The 22,406-nt window shown below is 42.1% G+C and overlaps 1 protein-coding gene across 4 annotated transcripts in view; it reads right to left on the reverse strand.

Moving 5' to 3' along the window:
* Positions 1-22,406, reverse strand: part of HMG20A (high mobility group 20A) — an 81,028-nt gene that overhangs the window by 15,521 nt on the left and 43,101 nt on the right. For 2 of the 4 annotated variants that reach the window (XM_078150763.1, XM_020975155.2), the window contains exons 2-6: positions 9,112-9,204; positions 5,973-6,120; positions 2,995-3,207; positions 1,374-1,506; positions 498-529 (exon numbers count right to left, since the gene is read on the reverse strand). In XM_078150763.1, the coding sequence (XP_078006889.1) occupies positions 498-529; positions 1,374-1,506; positions 2,995-3,207; positions 5,973-6,120; positions 9,112-9,200 (615 nt within the window). In that variant the 5' untranslated portion in view covers positions 9,201-9,204. Of the gene's footprint in view, positions 1-497; positions 530-1,373; positions 1,507-2,994; positions 3,208-5,972; positions 6,121-7,075; positions 7,212-9,111; positions 9,205-9,460; positions 9,482-22,406 lie in introns of those variants that run through there. The other 2 variants (XM_078150762.1, XM_078150764.1) reach the window with 2 other exon arrangements.

Below are 22,406 nucleotides of genomic sequence, written 5' to 3' on the forward strand. Positions count from 1 at the left end.
CTCCTTTTAGGCAGGTAAAAGAATGTGGCTCAGTCTTGTGAAGGGCCAGACAGAAGCTGTAATTAGCTCAACCCATCCAAGTCAAGATGGAGGATACGAATGAGACTTTAACTTGTCTCCCTCTCCTTGTACATCTTTATGTTGTTTCCTCCCCCTCTCATCTACTCAATTTTTACCCACCCTTTAAAGCCCAAATCACTAGTTTCTCCACACACAAAGCCTTCTCTGATCCCACCACCAGGAATGAATGGGGCCCTGGGCCCCTGGAGCACTTGTCTTCACAAGTCTCTGCTGTGCCCCACAAAATGCTGTGTCCTGGAGTCATTTGTGTTTGCATCTTACTTCCCTACAAGCCCCGCCCCACCACATCTGCACAGTACTCTGGACACTCCAGGCCATGCATGTTTTTTAAATGAATTTATCTTAGGGGAAAAACCCTTAAAATGCTCCAAAGACAGAATTATGATAAAATGTTTGACAGACAGAGACATATTTACCTCATGATCATGAGCAGCCTGCCGAGCTCCTTCTGAAAACAAGAGAACATTCACTTGAAGTAAAAAACCAAAATGCAAAACTGTGCCAGAGGACAAATAAGTCCCACGTCTGTCCCTACAAATCCCACGAGGTCACTCCTCATGTCTGGATTAGTCAGCCCACCACCACCATTTGGGGAGCATGGCCCGCAGGTCAGGCAGTGATTAGGCATGGCAGGGAGATACAAGAGGAAGGGCAAACACCCCCAGAGGGGGTTTCCAAGGGGAAGGGAATGAAAGATAATGGAGATAAGCATCACATCAATTACAGCCTTACTTTGCTGCTGTATGACAATAAGTGATACCTATGTAGTCATCACCCCTCACAGACAACCCTGCCGACAGGTGACTCTGACTTACAGGTGAGGAGGCTGGGTCTCTGTGATGTTAAGAGCTAGTGACAAAATCCTTGGACTTAGGGGTTGGGGCTGCATGCCTGCACACTCTCCCCTGGTCTTGCCAGGTCTGCTGGTCTGGGGCTGGCCTGGCAGTGGGGGTTAGAGGGGCCTGAATATTTGAGAACTGGGGAGGATGGAGGTAGGACAAAGGGCTCTCTGGGAATGAACAAACAGCCCGAACTGGTGAGAGGAAAAGAGGACAACGTAGGACTGTGTGTCTGATGCAGGACCTTAAAGCACAAGCCCAACAGTTAAAGCCTGACCTGATGTGGGAGGCAAACGGACTCCTGAAGCTTCTGCAGTCAGAAGCACCGTGACAAGTGAAACTTAAAACAGCTTCCTTCCATCACAGTTAAACTGTCACTTTAAGGGGGGGAGGGCAGTCTCTGGACCCGGCCAGGACACACACAAACGACAAGAATGGACGTGGCCTCCGCACCCTGCCTGTGAGATTTGCCTTTCTGCCGATCCTGAGCTTTCCTGCTAAAGACTTTGTAGGCCTCCGTCTTCTGATACTGCTCCAGCTCCTTCATGTAACGCTCCTTATCTCGGTCTGCTTCGTCCAGGTAACGCTACAAAGGGAAAATTCAATGATTTCTGAGAAGGTTTGGTCATGCAAAACACCCATGCCACAAGAGGCATGCACAGGCAGTAAAAGAAAAAGAGGGAACTTGGAATATTGAGAGCAGAGCTGCAGCAAGCTGACTTCTGGATGTTTTTACAGAGACAGAGCACTAGCTTTCAGGCTCCCAACTGACTGTCTTATCCGCATGGATTCAGGTAAAGTTTCATACAAAACTCAAGAACCAAATGCATATATCGTTTCTTTAGGTCGGGCAGGCTGAGGTCCACATGGCTACCCAAAGCCTCAGGGGGTATGAATGATGCAAAGGTGACACTTAGCTGGTCACTGGGGGACAAATAGAATATCGTTTTGTTCGTGTCCCATCAATTCATTCTGAGAGGATGACCTCATGCCATTTGGCTTTCTAAGGACCATGGACGTGGAGTAGTGAAGACAGAAGTGGGGGAAAAAAAAAGATGATCTCACTCTGAGGACCGCTACATAAGCCACTTTGATTCTGTCTCCATTTACACATTTTTTGCCTTTGTCCCATTAATTATTTACACAAAGGCTATTGATTTACGGCATCATTTGGGTCAACTACTTTTTTCCTTTTAATTCAACTAACTGAAGTTATTTCTGAGGCAATGTAGTACTGTGGAAAGAATGCCGATCTTGAGTTGGGGGCCCTGGGTACCCATCTCAGCTCTGCCTTCCACCTGTAACCTTAGGAAAGTCATCTTCATTTCCCTAGGCCTCAGTTTCCTCATCTGTAAAATGAGAGGGCCAGCTTCACTAAGATCCCTTCCATGTCTAAAATCCTATGAAATAACAGCCATTCTGGATTAATCCAATATAAACCTGAAAGACCAGTTATTAGATACCTGTTCCTTACAATCCTCACTTCTATCCGCTGCAGCAAACAAAGCAGGTAACATGTAACAACTTTTAATCCAGTTCACAATTTAAAAAAAAATTGCTATTGGTGAAAAATGGCATTTTAGCCTTCCATTTGAACTCAGTAATGCAACTTGGAAAAACTGAAAGTGTGTTTTCAGCTTCACAACATTTTCTCAAGCTGGTTTAAAGAAAAGGCCTTACAGACCTATTTCAGGGAACTTTAAAAAGTCTAAGCGAAGATTCCTCCAAATAATCTTGTCTGCTCAAAAGCAGCCTTCCAATCCCGCGCCGCTGCTACATTTTTTTAATCCTCCGTAAACCTCACTCCAGACAGACGCCTGACTCGGGCTGGCCTGGCAAGGCCAGAGACATCAGCGTTAGGGAGCAGTGTTAGTGCCTGCCCCTCACAAGAGCGCTCCGGAGGTGCCTCTGTTTCAATTTGCACAGCAGGGATCGGATGTGCCCCCAAGATGGCCCAGAGCTTTGGAGTGGCTGGCAATTCTCCCACCTGCCACAGCAGCAGAGACCAGCCACTAGCCTCCCTCTTAAGTAACAATCAAAGCCAAGGCAAGCATCAGGAATCTGAATTGATAACCTGTTTCTCCTCAGGAGGCAGTTTACTCCATTCATTGCCCAGCATCCTCGTGATTTCTGGAAAGGGGACCTCGGGCCGTTTTGCTCGGAGTTGTTCTCGACGTTCATTCATGAACCGCACGTACCCTGTGAGGGGAGATTTGGGAGCATTGCTGTCTCGAAGCGGCTTCTTCCTCTTTCTTCCTTTGGACCAACCTCCTCGTTTATTTCTTTGCTAAAAAAAGAAAAAATGGGCGAGGATAAGAACTTTGATTCAAAGAACACAGGCTATTTTTTCTGTCAAACAAAACCCTAGATATTTTCAACTCTCCACATCTGTCACAGGTATAGAGGATGCAGGCTTTTCAGGATCTTTTCCCATCACAGGGCCTTGTATCATCCTGCAAACTAGTCTCACTTTCAAGGGTGACTTGAGGGTTAATCCCTACTCATTGAAACCAGCATTGTGGATGCCATGATCCTTCAAATTTAAGCCTCTAACACAAAGGCTCTTTAAATGTGTAATTCAGAATATACATAGAGCAATTTGCCACAGGAACCCAAGCCGCTGCCCAGAATAGCCCCATGAGCCATTAAAATGCACAAAGTAGGAGAGGATATTGAATTCAGAAGAGGAAGGGAAATTAGAAGTAGGCAGATATAGCAACTATCTAAACTACAGAAGCGATTTTTTCCTAAACCTCTTCACAGAAAAGTTTACTTCCCATATAATTTGCCATAACAGCAGCATTATTCTAGGCCCCTAGTATCACAGATTTTAATTATATACCTGAACATCTAATCTTTAGCTGAATTTCAGTAAGTGCAAGGACAACCAAAGCAATGAGTTCCAAAGGTTAATGGCTTGTTCTTTTAATATTTCTTAAATATACTTATGTTGAGTTATTAAATATATTTCAGAAGATTATTGATTCATCCTAAGAGGTTTTACAAACAAAGAGAACCCAGCAATATTCCCAGAATCCAGAAGCAGATGAGGTGACCCTGACCACTGGAAACTGCTTCTCTTAAAGGTGAGTTAACTGGGGCCAGAGAGGGTAAGTAACATCGTGCTCTAGGCCAAACAAGCTGTGAGTAAGTGACAAGCCAGAGTTCAGACTCTGGCCCTGAGACTCCCAGCCTCTCACCTGGTCCATCCTTCTCACCTTTGCTATGGAACAGAAGGCACACCCTAGGACTGTGATCATGATTCTGCCCATCTCACACGCTCCTCATGTAAGGGAAAAGATTCTAGAGTTAACAAAATGCTACAGACCCACAGATCCTTAATCACAGGCACAGCTGCAAAGACCACAGATGTGGGTTACTACAGCCGAGGGCAGAAAGAACTGTGTTATTGTAGTGCCAGTGAGGGCTTGCCCTGGCCTGGTTGAACAAGGAGGAACATTCACCATAAGCTCAAGAGGTGCTAAGATGATGATGGGCAAAAGCCAACATTGTTAAGTTATTCTTTTGAAGCTTTTAATGGTCCAAAATATGGAGCTGATACAATTAGCTTGACAAGAAAATACAGAAAATGGCGGCCAAACAATGGCAATAGTGTCGTAGACTTCTTTGGGAATAAGTTGCTTGGCTTCATGCCAATCATATAACATATATATTTTGTCCTTTATTTTCATAAAGGACCAATGACATCACAGGGTGATGTCTTGACTTGTGCATGAACTGGATTTCAGTGAGAGCTGCACAAAGTCATCAGCCTTATTCTCTCTTCCAGTCACGGAAGTCCAAGCGGCAGGACAAAAGTCAAGACAACTGCTGATGGTCTGGGATGCAGCAGATGACTCTGACATCGTTTATGTCTGACCCAGCCCTACATGCCCCACAGCACCTGCGTCAGCCACCTTCATGGCCGTTGGAACAGCCTGTTCTTCTCCACCCATTCCATCCCAGGAAGGCTTCGCATGCTTGGGGTAGACATCTCCCCGAACTCAATCACAGGTTTGAGGCCCGTCAGTTTCCTTCAACCTGGTTTAGGCCGTCTGCCAAAGCGGTTTTGTGTGGATGTGGCAGCCACACGTCCTACAGCATCTTGGAGCCACGGGTGAGAGGTGGGTGAGAGGCAAATACCAAAGGTAGAAGAGCAGCCCTGAAAAGGGCTCAGCAAACTGACTAACACCAGAGGTGCTAGTCCTCCTGAACACCCCACACACTCCACTTGTGTTCTAGAGGGTAAATGACTCTATGGACAATAATTAGAAGCTGACTGATTCACCAATGAAGACACCAGAAGACTCGGACTGATTCTAACCTCATGGGCCTTACCATATAGCAGGGGACAAGACACACATGTAAATAATCACAACATGTGACGCCTGCAGGGGATTAACACAAAGTGTTACACAAGGCCTGAGTAAACAGTCGTTAGCACCAAGATGCATCAAGGAAGGCTTCACATGAGGAGGTGCTGATTTACGGCAGGCTTTAAAAGGACAGGCAGAAATTCAACCAACCTTTGTCTGTCGGAAGCAGGTCATTCCGAGTCTGGGAAACAGAATAAACAAACAAAGGCACAGAGTGGAAGCTGCCAGGTATTCTGGGGGGGGGCCGAATACTTAAGTTTGGCTGGAATACAGAGCACATACACCACAGTAAAACTGAGATAAAACTGCAGAAGCTCTGAATTCGAGGCCGAGAAGTCAAAAGGCTAGCCTGGGGGCCAGTGCGGAGCTGTGAGCTGAGGAATGCTAGAATGATGCAGAAGACTCTTCTGGCAGTGTGATGAAGGATTCCAGGGAGAGGAGAATGGCAAGAAGACCAAAGTAACAGTCCAGGCAGGAGGACACGAAGGCCTATACGAGAGCAGTAGGACAGAGAGAGGGAGTGCTAGGTAGGAAAGATGGTCCTCAAGATGGACTAGAACTGAACTGGAGAAATATGCCCAGAGAGGTACAATGGCCCTGATATGGATTTCCTTGTTTATTAAGTCTTGAGAGGGCAGCGAGGGGGGCAATCTATGGCTCTGTTACGTTGGCTCACCTCATCCTCATGCCGCTGCTCGCTATTTTCTACTGTATTTGAAGATTCGTTCTGGAGCAGCTGGACTTGGGAGAGATCTTCCACAAAATCTGCGTTGTTTGTGGATGGTGTGGCTCCGCCAGGGTACGTCACCTCTGGATGGGCTAACCTAAGGTGAGAGGAAAGGGCACCAAACTTTAGCCTTCACAAGAAACAAGGACTTATTTCCCGGAGGCATGTACATATGATAAAATCACACGCTGCCAGTCAAAACACATCGCCAGGCCTCTACTGCTTATCTGATCACGAACTGGTCAAACAATTTAATCAACTGATGCCTTTCAATACAGGATGAGGAAGGGAGTCAAAAATGCTGTTTCCCTATGCCCAAAGGGCTATATAAAGGTGCATACTGTTTGACCCAGCAATAGCACTTCTAGGGCTACATCCCAAAGTGATCATTCAAATGGGAAAAGGACCCACATGTACAAAAATATTCATAGCACCTCTTTCTGTAGTGGCAAAGAATTGGAAATTGAGAGGATGCCCATCAATTGGGGAATGACTGAACAAGTTGTGGCATACGAATGTAAAGGAATACTATTGTGCTATAAGAAATGATGAACAGGCTGACTTCAGAAAAACCTGGAAAGACTCGTATGGTCTGATGCTGAGTGAAGTGAGCAGAACCAAGAGAACGTTGTACACAATAACAGCCACGTTGTGCGATGACTGATATTGATAAACTTAACCCTTCCCAGCAATACAAGGATCTAAGACTTCTCCAAAGGCCTTGTGATAGAAAACGCTATCCACATCCAAAGAAAGAACCGTGGAGTTTGAATGCAGATCAAAGCATACTATTTGCTTTTTTTTTTCTTCTGTTGAGTTTTGTTTCCTCTTTCTGGTGGTTTCTCCTATTGGTTCTAATTCTTCCTTACAACATCATAACAGGAATGTATATGTATAGCCTGTATCAGATTGTGCGCTGTCTTGGGGAGGGTGATGGGAAAGAAGGGGGAGAAAAATTTTAAACTCAAAAGCATATGGAAGTGATTGTTGATAAATCAAAATAAATAAACAGATAAATAAATAAATAAATGAAACGCTGTTTCCATGCTCACCGAAGACGGGTCAGAATTTGAAGAAAGATCTTCAGGAAGCCGGTCAACTGAGAAAAAGGGACTTTATCCCAAAACTCTTCGCCTTCAAAGGAGTCCCCAGGGTGAATTCTTCTCTTAATGCTGTAGCTTTTCCCATGTAACAGAGGCCTCTAAACTACTCGGCTTAATTTGCAACCCAAGCTTTATGTGGTATCACTCATAGGAAAAATACTGTCCCAAAATGGAGACACAGTGAAAGTGGGAGCTGCACAGGGAGGGAAAAGGCTAAGGAGATTCAGGAAACACCCTTTCTCAGGAACTTCTTAAGCTAACCTGATTTATAGTTTATTTCAATGGTGAGCCCTTAATCATTTATAAATAGAAGTATCCTCATTTGTCTACTCTATTCTGCTGCCAAAGCAGTGGGGAGGTGGGGGGGGGGTGCCTCTCTTGTCTTTGATGCCCCTTTACCGGTGGCAACCATCCCCTTCCTCTGACACTTCCAATACCAGCAGGGAGAAGAGGGATGGAGGGAGGGTGATGGTTACAAAGTTCCTGGGGAAAAGGTTTGTTGTTTTTTGGTGGTGGTAGTGGCAGTGGTGGTGTTTTAAAACTAAACCAAAGGCTCACTTTGAGTTTAAAGTGCACTACAGCTGACAAAAAGCTAACGTGATCTTAGGCAACGTTAAGAAAAGCCGAGTGCCCAGGACGAAGGAGGGGAGTCCTGCTGTATGGTTCTGGAGGGGGGGTGAGAAGAGCGAGACAATGGTTCCTAAGCTTCAACTCTACTATAGCAGTTGGAATATAGTCATTGTCCCAACTCTGAGGAAGTCACAACAATTCTATTTGGGGATTATGGACTATCTCAAATCTATTAATAAGTATATTTATTCTTTGGCAAATAGATTGTTCTGGGGGACAGCAATTACCTAAGAAAAGGGTCAGACCTGTGAACTGCCTGGTAGAGAGAACTCTCACATGAGAAACCTACCTTTACCAATGCAGGTAGGCACTTTTTATACAATCTAGAGTCTTAAGAAAGTCCCCTAGGGCCAGAGAGGTTTTAATTGACTTGTGCAGGGTCTCATACCCAGAACATGTCAGAGGTAGGACCTGAATTCTCTGGGCTCCAACTCCACCTATCCACTATATCTATATACTGTACTATACTATACTATGCTATGCTACGCTACACTATACTACACTATACTATATGCCATATATACTATCTACTACTGTAACATTCCCTCTACAGGCAGAATACAGATTTTTAATGAAAGCAATAGCCCAACTAATGTTAATTCTTCACTATATAAACTCCTCTAAATCATACATATTTTGTCAGAAATTTCCAAAGAGGAGAAATTGAGAATGCAGAAGTCAGCTAACGCTACTGAGTTTTTTTTTTTGCAAAAAAGATACAAATTTGTAACTTGGGCACATAGTCTTTTGTCACTACATATCTAGGGGGGCAAAGTTTGTTTTGTAATCTCTGGGAACATGGGCATTATGGTTCATTTCTTTTTAAGGGCCATTCCTAAGGTAGTTATTTCTTTAATGGGCATAATTCCTTTGAGAGAGACTTCTTAAGTGGGTACTGCACATACATGATAAAAACAAAAAGAAGGGGAAGCTAGGTGGCACAGTGGATAGAGCTCCAGTCTTGGAATCAGGAGGACTTGTGTTTGAATCTGGCTTAACACTTACTAGCTGTGTGACCTTGGGCAAGTCACTTAACCCTGACTGCCTCACCAAAAAGGAAAAAAAAACCCAAACCCAACCCCCCCCAAAACAAAACAAACAACAACAACAAAAAGGAAAAAAAAAAGGAAACAACAGCAATCAGAATACCAACTTTTATATATCTCTTCCTGTGAGGCCCTGTTTCAAATTACTGCAGGACACAGATTAAAGAGAAGTTCATAATGGATCTCAACAGTATCACAGAACAAGAGCACACAAAACATCCATCCCAGTGCCATGGAGTTTGGCCTGCTTGGCAGGCATCTCTAAGCTCTATCAGAAGCTGAGGCCGGGGGCCCGAAGCAGCTACTTACCCAGCCGCAGCCATATCACTACTCTCCTTAGAGCCGTCATCATCTGCAAACAGTGGGGGGAGGGCTGAGCTACTCATCAGATTTTCCATCTCTCTGAAAGGAAGGGAAGGTGAAAAAATAATTAATAGTTTAATTAATTCCAGCAAAAGTCCTGCCCATTTAAGAACTTTTCTTAAGGTTACAACATCAGCAGAGCAGTGCTGTTCTTAAACATTTGGTTTTGTGACCTGGATTTACCAACTCAAACCTTAGCACTAAAGGACTCTCTTGAAGCCTATTCCTATCAGCTGACCAGGCCGAAAACAGTCAAGACACTTTAATGTTTGGGGCATAACATGAGAAAACATACTTATCCACCAAAGAGCTGTAAAGGTAATCCTGCTGTAGAAACTGTGGAACAAAGTGACTGGTAAGCATTATGACCCTGAGCAGGTCACTTAACCCTCATTGTGTCTCACTTTTCCACTTCTAGAATCTAGACAATAATATTGACCTAATTCACAGGGGTCTAGTGAGGATTAAAGAGAAAGTGCTTTATAAACACCGAGCTCTTCCAATGACAAGCACTTTGAGTATTATATAAATGAAAGGCATTGTTATTGCAGCATTATCCAGCTCTCAGTCTAACCCAAAGGCCCAGATGATTCATCTTTAGCTTAAAAGGTGATAAACTGAGCCCTCCTAAGGAAATGCTGAAAAGGAAGTGGGGGAGGGAGGGCAGACTGATGTGGTTATGAGTCAAAGAAACCACATTTCCAGGTCAGAAATACCTTCCTCCCCACTCCCCTGCATGCCAGCAGAAACAACATGCACCTAGGTACAGGAAATAAATAAGCTTAAATGAAAAAAAAAATTATAAAAAAAATCAGATCTTTTAGGTTACAGATAAAGCCCAAAGGAAAAAAGGTTGACACCGCAAACTGAGTCATTTTGTTGAGTGTACCCTCTGCAAAGATATTTCCTTTTTCCTTCTCAAGGCTCACCAATAAGGGCTTCATCCTAAGTAGCTAAAAGTGGAAGCCTCCCACCTAGCACAAAATGCGATCTTCAAACCAATTGCTAGAGATGACCCTAAGCTTCAGACACTTCAGCAGAATGCAAAGCACTTAGGGAAAAAGGACTTCAATCAACCATGAGAAATTTTTTAAAAAAATAGAGAATCATAAATAAATTGAAACTTCACTTTGCGGGCTCTCCCCATTTAGAGCATGTTGCTAAGGAGATGATCTCTTAGGGTGGCAATTAAAACTGAATACCCATATCAGCCAACGCAGAGCAAGGACTCACTCGACTGGTGACAAGTTTAGAAAGAATTCACAGGTGATGATGCTGTGACTGGACTCTCTCAAAATAGTAATGCTCATCGTCTAGTCTACATTTTCCCCTATAGTTTGGGGGCTTCCAATACAAAATGGTGAAATGTTTACATTTCAGTGCACATTTGGATGAATGAATTACAGCAAGTGAAGCTCAGGAGACAGGAGAGAGGAATTTTCATTGCCCCCCAAGCCACTACTGAACTGCCTTCTCCCCATAATAAGAAATTCATTTAAGGCTGAGGAGGAGAGGCTCAATGTAAAAATGGCATCTAAGTCCTAAAGCCAGTGGTCCTGGAAATGGGATATGTCTTCACATCAAATCCGAAACCCAACTCTCAATATGAAAGACGCAGTAACGGGTGTGCCTGCACTGTTATAGATATTCTGGAATGGTCCGGGCTCAACTGAAGGCATGTATGTGGAGGGGGTCAGTGAAAGCAAGTTCTTTTCTTACCAAATAAATCCTACATTGTGCTACCTTCATCAGTCCTGTTTCCTCATTTCACATAAAAGGAACTTCTAGTAAATTAGATATAAGTCTAACACTGGGTACTTGAATCCAATACCACCACATATTCTGGTTCCCCCGAAAGGGAACACACGCTTTTCTCTAAGAAGTTAGGATTCACTTGCCAGGCTTCTTTCGGAAAGTTTTCCAGGAAGGTCAACAACCTTTCTAGAACTTCAGGCTTGTCAATCTGGCTACTCTTGGCACTCCCACACTCAGCCCAAAGGGAAAATTTACTATCTGTTGGTGGGCAAATGAAGTGTTTTTCCTTCTATGCTGCACTTGGTTCCCAAATGAACTCTTTCCACATCTGTTCCCAGTCACAGGCCTTTGTGCCTTCGTTCATTTCTGAAATGTGGGGAGACAGCTGGACAAGAACCTTAACAACACATAAACAAATCATATAAACAAAGGAAGTTCAGAGAACGCACATTTCTTTCTTACTTTTAAGTTTGTTTTACTTAACTCATATGGTTTAGATAGTATTTTCTCTCATCAGTGAACAGCTGGGTCCCCAAGAACTGAGCACTAAAAAAAAAGTGGGCTGATAGGGATGAGTGGATTATACTGGGGGGTGGGGAGAGGGGGCAGAAAGAGGAAAGAATAAAGTCTAAAGGTTTCTAAACTAGTCAAATCATTTGGAAAACTATGATTTTCAACAGAGTGAATGGGAATATGCAAGGCTCAGCATTAAGGGTGAGCCACTAGCATCAAGTCTACCAACCCACTTCCCGCAATCAGTCTCGGGCGGGATCTGTGCCTGACGATGCCCTAGACCTTAAGGTCAGACCGAGTCTGAAACACTAGTGTGTGGCATTTGAGAAATGTAAAGAATGATGTTCTGGAAGGGGAGATACGAAGAATATATTACATACAAATGCTGAAAGCCAACACAATGAGGAAGGTACAATGGATGGGAGATATGTTGTTTCCTCCTTATGAGTGAAAAGACCTGGAATTGAATCCTGACTTGGAATGATACTATGTGACCTCTGGAAAGTCCTTTCCCTAATTTGGGCATCAGTTTGTAAAATGAGAGATCTGAACTCAAGAGTAATGGGCTAAAATGAAACTCAACATGGATAAATGTAAAATCATACTCTTAGGTACAAAATACTAAACTTCACAAGTACAAGATGGGGGAAGCATGGTTGAGTAGCAGTATTCTGAAAACGATCTAACAGCTTGTACTACATTGCAAGGTGAATGAGAGTCACCAGCATGCAATGGCAAGCCAAAAAAAGCAAATGCAATCCTGGTCTGCACGGAGAGAATCCGAGCTTCCAAGAACTGAGAGGGGATGGTCCCATTTTGCTTTGCCCTCATTAGACCGCAGGTGGAGCAGCATATTTCACCACATAATTGCTACACATTTTATGCCAAATTTTCTTGCAAAAAAGTGAGGTGCAACCATTATGTGAAGCTTTTTTTTGGGTGCGATGAACAGAATTATACCACACGACAATTATGAGATGAAAGGCTATAAACCAATTTTTGGACTGGAAAAAAACACAAAACAAAAAAACCAGGGTGCGATGATTATGTGGTAGCAATGATTATGCAGTGAAATACGGTCTGACCTTCATAATTTAAGGACATCAATAAAACAGGAAAATGTCCGCGGACAGGGAAGATGGTGAAGGACCTTGAATAAGTGTGAGGCTCTGCTGAAAGAATGGGGCGTGTTTAGCTTGGAGAAGAGAAAACTCAAGGAGAACACGACTGTCCAAGCATTGGAAGAGCTGTGACATGGGAGCAAGACTTTTTTTGTTTGGTCTCAGAAAGCAAACTGCTTGAGCAATGGGTAGATGCTGAAAAGAAGCTAATTTAGGCCTGAAGTCCTAACCACCAGAGCTATCCAAAAGTGGCACAGCAGCTGCCGGAGTGGAAGAGAAAGGCAGAAGAAGGTGCTCCAGACACCACCAGCTTGCAAGGCCGTGCACTATGCCAGGGAGAACCTTGTAAGAAATCCCAGGCTGCTGCACCGAGCACAGGACTAATAGAAAGATCAGGCCATGCACTTGGCAGTGCAGTTTTTTCACCCAATATAGGTTCTCGAGGCTGTTTTCTATTAACCCTCTGGACACTTCTTTCTTAATGCATTCACTGCTTGGCTTCTAGTCTTCCCTAACGACGTCAACTCTTACCCCTTTATACAAGGGAGCTCCAACATAAATAAATGTAAATATTCCCTTAAATACCACCAACCCTGCAGTTCCTCAAACTATTCAACTCCCATGCTCTTGAATTTTATCTCAGGTACACAGAGGGGCAGTTACACCCTTGATCTTGGCATGACAAGTATTCCATTTTTATGAACATGAACTTTGAAATTTCTTCATCTGATCATAATCTAGCAATGCATGTAAGTGTTAAGGTATTCAAAGCGGCTGCTTACTGTCTCACTTGATCTAAATCTAAATTCTTCATCCTTATCATGATCTCTTTTTTGGGGGGGAGGGGGAGGCAATTGGGGTTGAATGACTTACTCCGAGTCACACAGCTAGTAAGTGTTGTGTGTCTGAAGCCAAATTTGAACTCAGGTCCTCCTGACTCCAAGGCCAGTGCTCTATCCACTGTGCCACCTAGCTGCCCCTACTTCTCATGATCTCTTATTGGTTCATCTCTCAGCATTTTCTCTGGTCATCATCCTTGTTCAGGCTATCAGGCTCTGGACCTGGAATCAAGAAGACCCAAGTTCAAATCTGCCTGCAGACACTTATTAGCCATGTGATCCTGGGCAAGTCACTTTACTTCTGTTTCCCTCAGTTTTCTTCATCTGTAAAATGAGGAAAACAGTATCTATGGCACGCCCATTCATTGGGTGGTTACCTGCTCAAGGCCCTGTCCCAGGCCTTTTCTTTATAATCTCTCATCATTAGAATGTAAACTCATTATGCGTAGGGGAGGTCTCATTTTTCTTGTACTTGTACAGTGCCTGGCACACAGATTAATAAATGTTTACTGACTGATTGGTTACTTTATTAGCTCCCACAGATTCAATGAGCATCTCTCTACAGATAACTTCCAGACACACACATTCATACCTATTGTTCTCTATCACCAACAGTCTATGGGATGTTTCAAAGGGAATGTTCTCAATTCACTAAGCCCAAAACAGAACCCATTATCTAAACTCAAGTGTACTCCCCCTTGCAGCCTTCTGTTATTGTGAAGAGCAAGACTTTGCTCCCAGTCACTCATTTCACAACCTTATCAACATCCTGTATTCTTCATCTTCACTCAACCTATCAATTCTGTTGCCGAATCTTGTCATTTCTTCCTCCAAAATATCTCTCACACAAAATCTCTCTCCACAATCCACCAAAATGAATTCTCTAACAAAAAATAGCTGTTGTACAAAAAATGCCATCTAGGAAGATTACTCAAAAACCTATATATCCAGCTCTAATCTTTTCCCTCCTGAATTCCAGTCCAGGCTGTTGGATATATTCACATAGATGTCCTATCAACAATTCAAGTGCAACAGTTAGCAAAATAAGCTTACTAAAGTAAGCGCTGGTTCAATTATATATCATTCCCTTGCTCAAAAATTTTCAGTGGGTTCCTATCGCCTCTAGAATAAAATAAAAACTTTTCAGCCTGGAATTTGAAGTCATCCACAATCTGGCTCCTTTCTAGACTTAGGCAACATTCCATCTCCTGCCCTTCACCTTTGTATACAGCTGTCCCTCCATGTCTGAAACGACAGCCTTCCTGATCATTATCTCTCAGAGTCGGCTTCTGTCAGGCACAATCTTCTTTCTATGTCACACCTTTCCTGACCTCCCCTGCTGCTAACACACACCAGTTGCTGCAGATTTCTTCCTCCTGAAATTAATTTGAACTTATCTGTGTACCTGCTATATATAACACCTGGTAGGATGTAAGCTTTCTAAGGGCAGGGACCATTCCATTTTTTGTATTCCTAAATGCCTTACACAAAGGAAATGCTTGATGTCTGAATTTAATGATATTGCTTCATTAAATATTCACCTGTGCATCATATATGTATTTATTTAGTGAATGTTTTGTTGAATTATGAACCAATGAAATTAAACTGGAATTGTTAATTCAAGCCAAAAAAATATAATTATTTAGTAATAAATTTGTCTTTTCACTAAAATGGATTCTATCCACAAAGTCAGCAGATGTACTGGAAAAACAACAACAACAACAACAAACCCATAAAAAGGCAATCTACATGGACACTAACAAGTACTTAAATTGGGCAAATTTTCTTTTCTTTGGTCAACATTAATTCTCCCAATTTCTGGGTTAAGAAAATAAGTGCAGTAGTCCCTGATTTACAAATGATCTCTACATACAAAATGCTGCCCTTCCTTCCCAGTATACAACCCACCAGAATCTTCCCTGTTGCTGATTTGAAAGCTACTGTGAAAACATTTGGAATTTTTAGAGAAACTCTGGGTTCAGAAGTAAAGGAAAGAAAAAAGTTGTGAAAAGAAATAATAGTTTAGGGAAGCTTCCCAAGTACAGCTAGTCCACATGTTCTGGGGATTGGCCCCTTTGGCTTTCCACTCCCTCACTCCTATATCCTTCCATATGGAAAGTTTTTATTTCAATCTGCCCATGAAAAGGGCAAAAAAAAAAAGCCTCAAAATGTCACTAATCACCGATTCATTTGGGTTAACCAACAGCCTCTTTTTAAAAAATGCAAATACTTTTACTAAGGTTAAGAAGCTATATCAACAATAGGCGGATTAGTTTGATCATGTTCCTTTTCTTTTAACATATAATCGTGATCTGCTAAACAGAGGGAATAGGAGCTTACTTAAAAAGTTCTTTGGGGGAGGGAGCAATTTTACAGCATAGAATACTTTGGGAGGGAATAAGAAAGGCCTAGGTGGGGTGCTTTAAATCCTCCGTTCCATTAGCAGCCTCAATGTCCTTACTCTCATGAACAGATCTGTGTTCTGCTTAAATAAAAACATTCTAACGATCAGGGCAACCAAAAGAGGCTCAGAACATAACTGGATTACTCAGAAGAATGGATGCAATTCAATAAACATATATTAAGCACCTACTACATCAATACAATGTATATTCACGTAATATAATTATAATTTCTAGGGGTGGGGGTAAAGTGGGAATTAAGAAAGGTTCCACGGTGTGCTTTGAAGGAAAAGCCAGGGATTCTATGAGATAAAGATAGGAGATACAATATCATGTCCATCCTATTTTGACTGGAATGGAGAATACTTATGAAAAAACGAATGCCAAGAGGGGTGGGCTGACCACTTGTTGGAGGTAACTTCTGGAAGAAGTTTCTTGCATCGGTACAGGTTGGACGTGATGCCCTCTGAGGTCCCTTTGACATGTCATGTGATTATCTTCTCCTCCTTATCTCTTCTTACTATTGCTTCTTGGTATATTTCAATGGCCTTACTCTTTCATTCCAAGACTTACCAAAGTTCTCTCTTGGGCCTTTCTCTCTTTATTATTTCCTTCGACAATCTCATCCATACCCAACAACTTCCACCACTCCTCTCCAAAAATAACCAACTCACAATGGAAGATCACTTTTAATTTTTTTGTCTTTGAATCCACAGCACCTACTCCACAGTACTGGGAACATACACTATACAGCCACTATAGAAATGACTATTATTACTATTACTACCTGTAATTCTAAAATCTGTAGGCCTAACTTTTCCAGAAAGTTCCAGACTTAAATTTCCAACTGTCTCCTGGGATTTTTCCACCAGGGAGCAAATTAGATTCCTAACAGGACTCGGCATTCCCCCTAGAATCTCTTTCTCCCCCTGCTATTCAGTCACCCAAGCCCACTCTGACTCTCCCCCACACATCTCATGAGCAGTCAGTATCAAGTTCTCTTGACTCTATCCCCATGATATCAATCACACCCGATTCCTCCTTTCTGCTCCCACTGCTACAACCCTAACTGAGGCTCTCATTTCCACCCATATGGACTATTTTGCAGCCTAACTACTTTCCTTGCCTCCACTTTCTCCCCACCTTAGATTAATTTTTCCCATTGCTGATACAGTCATCTTCATTTGTGTAGAGACACCTGACCGTATCGCTCTTCTGTGCTCAAAAAACCTCCGATGGCTTTCCTTTCACTTACTATGTCCAAACCCTTTACCTTTGTAAAGAACATTCTGGTGTTCTAGGTCCTTCTGTAAGTTTGAATTTCCCCAGTTTTCCAGCCTTACCTCATACTGTTCTCCTCCACATGTACCAAGCTTCAGTCAAATTGGACTACTTGCTACTGTTAGTACAGATCTAATAGTTTCTTGTGCTTCTGCTCACACTATTTGTCCAAAGACCTCTTTTGAAATCCAACCTGTCAAGATTCAATTCAAATGTATTTTCTCCAAGAAAACTTTCCTGACCTCCTATTTTACCTCCCCACCAGAGACAAAAGACTTTTTCTCTTCTGAGATCTCACATAGCACTCTGCACCTCTTTTTTGCTTAGTTGTAGCCTGCATTATTGTTATCGTATAGTGATACACATGCATGGGTGTTACAGTTCTCCTATTAGGCTGTAAGCCCCATGACAGCAGAGCCTTGTCTTTCTGTATCATCACCAATGGCCTACCACAGTACTTGGCATACAGTAATCAAAGAATGACTGGTGATTATACAAATAAGTGTCCACAGACTTTGTTTTTATAATTAGACGCTCATTATCATATACTGCAAGAATCTTTTAATGGAAAAAAGTTAAAATCAGTTCTGGAATCATTCATCACTACCTCAACAAGAGCATGGCACATATGTGTGTGTGTGTGTGTGTGTGTGTGTGTGTGTGTGTGTGTGTGTATACGTATATATATAGTATGTGTGTGTATACTTTGTTATTAATAAATAAGAAAGTTAAAGAAAGAAGCTCTGTGTCACTGCCAGAATTAAAACCTAAAGAGACAAACTCATCACTGTTTCCTTGACTTAGAATACTTTTTTCCAATAAGTACTTCTGGGACACTCTGGGATGTTAAAAAGATGTCTGTAGTATGATGAAATATTCTGGGCTTCTTCATTTTCATCTGCTTTTTTTTAAACCAGAAAGATGGTGAAAACTGGGAAAGAGAAAGAAGAACATGCCTACATAATACTTGCTACTTGTGTATGTATGGGTGTACTAATTAAGCACTTACTGTGTTCACAGTTCTGTGCTGGGCATTGGGAAAAAAATTTAAATAAAATGCATGTCCTTAAGGAGCATGAATTCTATGCTATTACATCCATCCATCCTTCTACCTCTTAGAATCCCTTTTTTTCTGTAATGCTCAGCTCACACATAGTCTCTTACTGCATGACTTTCTTCATCTTCCTAGAAGTTAATGTCCTTTCCCTTCTCAAATAATCATGTATACTTGTCTATTTTCATGATATGCCCCCAGCTACTGGAATAGAAGATCTCTGAGGGGACGGACTGTTTTTTGTTTTGTCTTTACATCTCCAGTATCTGACACAGTGACATACACCTACTAGGCACTTAAAAATGCTCACTGAATGGAACTAGGAAATGAAAAGTGGGGCAATTATCACATACTGAGAACAAAGACTAACAGACAGAGGGCTGCACTGAAGCTAATCACATTTTAGAAGATATAGAAAACCACTAGTACAATGGGTATCTCCACCATGAAGGATTTATAGGATGATATGGACACAAATGAAATGCACATAGCATTTTTCCAGCTCTGATATAGGGCTCCTTACAGGTTCCAGGAAACTTAATTCCTGACCTTGGTGCATTCCCTCTCTGCTCAAATCAGGCACTTGCAAAAGCACATTACCAAGAAAAGGCAAGGAGGAAGGAATTCCTCTTTACTGGATCTATGTGTGTTTAGGGATGACTCCAAACTCATTACATCTTCCCTACTGCAAAATAACGAGGGCCTGCAACTGGTTGTTTAGTCGCTTTCCATCATGTCTGACTCTTAGTGATCCCACTTGGGGTTTCCTTTGCACAGATGCTGGAGTGGTTTGGCATCTCCCTCTCCAGCTCATTTTACAGATGAGGAAACTGAGGATAACAGGGGTAAGTGACTTGCCCAGGGTCAAACAGCTAGGAAGTGTCTGAGGCTGGATTTGAACTCAGGCTTTCCTGACTCCAGGCCCTGCACTGTACTCACTTGCTACCTAGCTGCCCTTTTACTGCTAGTAAGGGGGTGCTACCTGCTATTCTACTTTCGAGAGAAAAGTCAACACTTGTATGTATATGAAAGCAGGCTCCTAAGAAAGGCAAATCCAGCTCATCACGTTATTTTGGAGAGAAATGCACTACGGACAAATTTTCCTGTAAGCGACAACATTCAGCACAGCCTCCGTTACAGCTCACATGCAAAAAGGAAAAAAAGATTTCCTCTTAACGGAAAATTCTTAACAGCAACATGGAGGAATTCTAAGATTCCTCTTAGTCCGAACAGGAAGACATAAATGAAATATCTGTTGAAGAGAGGAGAGAGGAGAGAGCAGAGCAGAGCAAGTAATAAGGGTACCATATAAACACTTGGATCAGTAACTTCATCTGGGCCCTCACTGCAGCAAAAGCAGTTTTTTTACTCTTCCCAAATTTATTTCTTATCTCACTATCCATAGATGCTTGTCCAAAACTTCCCTTTCTTCCTCAATCTTCTCACAATCCTGCCTCTCAGTTGTAGACTCTGTGTCTTACTTTAGTGAAGCCACATAACGTGAGCTTGCTCCTCCTCATCTCTTCATTTCAAAAGCCTTAGACCTGGGGCAGCTAGGTGGCGCAGTGGATAGAGCACCGGCCCTGAGAAGTCAGGAGGACCCGAGTTCAAATCTGACGTCGGACCAAACACTTGATACGTACTAGCTGTGTGACTCTGGGCAAGTCACTTAACCCCAATTGCCTAAAAAATAAAAAAATTAAAAAAAACCCAAAAAAAACCAAGAGCCTTAGACCTCATTCCCTACACTTTCCTTTTTCTTCAGTCTCTGAGAGGCAGCACTTTTCTAAGACCAACCACAATTATTCCAGTCTCAATCTTCCAGCATCTCTCCTCAACCTCTCACTCTGTGGAGCTCCTCTTTTTCACAGCCAAATCTTGAAAAAAGCTCCCCACCACATCATTTAATTGGAACAGCTCTTTCCACAGTGATTTCCTGTCAAACACGAGTCTTTTCTTCTCAGTTCTTCTCCTTGCTCTATGGGCTGCTTTTAGCACTGCTCAATAACCTCTCCTCCTGGACACTTTCTTCTCTCCAGGCCTCCTTCTACGAGCATGACCACTCCTCCATCTTCTTGGCTGGCTTATCTTCCTTACTCTACCTCCTAAAAGTGGGTGTTCTTCTCTTCTCCTTCCTTCTACACTTGCTTGCTTAGTAAGTCCATGGCTTTAACTATCATCTCTATGAAGAAGACTTTCAGAGTTCTAGCTCCAGCCTTCTTCTGTCCTCTGAGCTTCAGTACTGCGTGACCCATTGCCTATAAGCTAGCTGTCTCAGAAATATCTCAAACTCAACAAGTCCCAATGGACTCATTCTCCCACTCATCCTCCTCCCCCAGCCAACCCTGTTCCAAACTTCATTACTTCTATAGAAGATGCTACCAATTCTTCCAGGTTCCTGGGGTCATCATCTTGGCATCATTCTTGATTTCTCACCCCACAAATCCAACCAGTTGTTACATTCTTGAGGCTCTCTCTACTCCCAAACCTGCCACCTGAATTCAGGCCCTCGACACTTAAAAAAAAATTTAAACATTTTAATTTAAAGTTGAGTTCCAAATTCTATCCCTCCATTCCCTTCCCCCTCCCTGAGATGGTAAGCAATGAGATATAGGTCATACATGTGTAATTTTGTAAAATATTTCCATATCAGTAATTTTTACAAGAAGACTTGAATAAAAGGAAAAAAAAAAGAATGCAGAAAAATAGCATGCTTCAGTCTATATTCAAACTGTATCAGTTCCTTCTCTGGAGGCGGATAGCATGCTTCATCATTAGTCCCTTGGGATTGTCCTGGATCACTGTATTGCTGAGAATAGCTATGCCATTCACAATTCTTCATCAAACAATACTGCTGTTACTGGGTACAGTGTTCTCCTGGTTCTGTTCACTTCACTATACATCGATTAATGTCAGTCTTTCCAGGTTTTTCTGAAATCATCCTGCTTGTCATTTCTTACAGCACAACAATAATCCATTACAATCATATATCACAGCTTGTTTAGTCATTCCTCAATTGATGGGCATCCCTTTGATTTCCAATTCTTAGCTACCACAAAAAGAGGTACTATAAATATTTTTGGTACAAATATGTCCTTTTCCCTTTTTTTGGATGTCTCTGGGATACAGACCTAGCAGTGGTATTTTTGGATCAAAGGGTTGGTTTTATAGCTATTTGGGCATAGTTCCAAATTGCTCTACAGAATGGTTGGATCAGTTCACAATTCCATCAACAATGCATTAATGTCCCAGTTTCTCCACAACCCCTCCAACATTCAATATTTTCTTTTGTCATATTAGCCAATCTGATAGATGTGAAATGGTACCTCAAACTTGCTTTAATTAGCATTTTTCTAATCAATAGTGATTTAGAGCATTTTTATATGACTATAGATAGCTTTGATTTCTTTGTGTGAAAACTGCCCACTTATAATCCTTTGACCAGTTATCATTTGAGAAATGACTTTTATTTTTGGAATTTTGACTCAATTCTCTATATATTTGAGAAATGAGGCCTTTATCAGAGATACATGTTGCAAAAATTTTTCCTCTGGTTTTCTGCTTTCCTTATAATTTTGGTTGCACTGCTTTTGTTTGAGCAAAAATTTTCATTTTATATAATCAAAATTATTTTTCACTTTATAATGCTCTCTATATCTTTTTTGGTCCTAAATTCTTCCCTTATTAAAAAATCGGACAGATAAATTATAACATGCTCTCTTAAACTGCTTATGGTATCTCCCTTTATGTGTAAATCACGTACCCATTTCGACTTGATCTTGGTATACAGTGTGAGATGTTGGTCTTCAGCACCTGGCTAGATTCCTGCACCAGCACTTTTGGACTCACATTTCTTACCACTCTAGTCCACTCTACGTGGGGCTGCCAAAGTGATTTTTCTTAAACACAGATGTGATCGTATCACCGATCTATTCAACCCAGCCCAAGAACTCTTCTGGAATCAAATATAAACTTGAGTGTTTAGCTTTCAAAGTCCTTCCCAACCTGGCCCCGACTTATCTGTCCAATCTCAATGAACAAATTTCCACCTTCTATACTTTATGAGGCAGCTAAACTGGTCTTTTCTCTGTTCTTCCAACACCATCTGCTATCTGTATGCCTTTGTCCTGTTAGTTCTCCATGCCTGGAATGGTCTCTCTTCTTAACTCTACCTCACAAAATCCTTCTGTTCCTTTAAGATGAAGCACAAGCACCACCATTCTATACGAAGTCTTTCCAGATGACCTCCAACTAACAGGGAAAAGGAGAGGAATAA

The sequence above is a fragment of the Phascolarctos cinereus genome, unplaced genomic scaffold (genome assembly GCF_003287225.1).
Source record: "Phascolarctos cinereus isolate Bilbo 61053 unplaced genomic scaffold, phaCin_HiC Scaffold_3;HRSCAF=262, whole genome shotgun sequence".
In the NCBI taxonomy this organism is placed as follows: Eukaryota; Metazoa; Chordata; class Mammalia; order Diprotodontia; family Phascolarctidae; genus Phascolarctos; species Phascolarctos cinereus.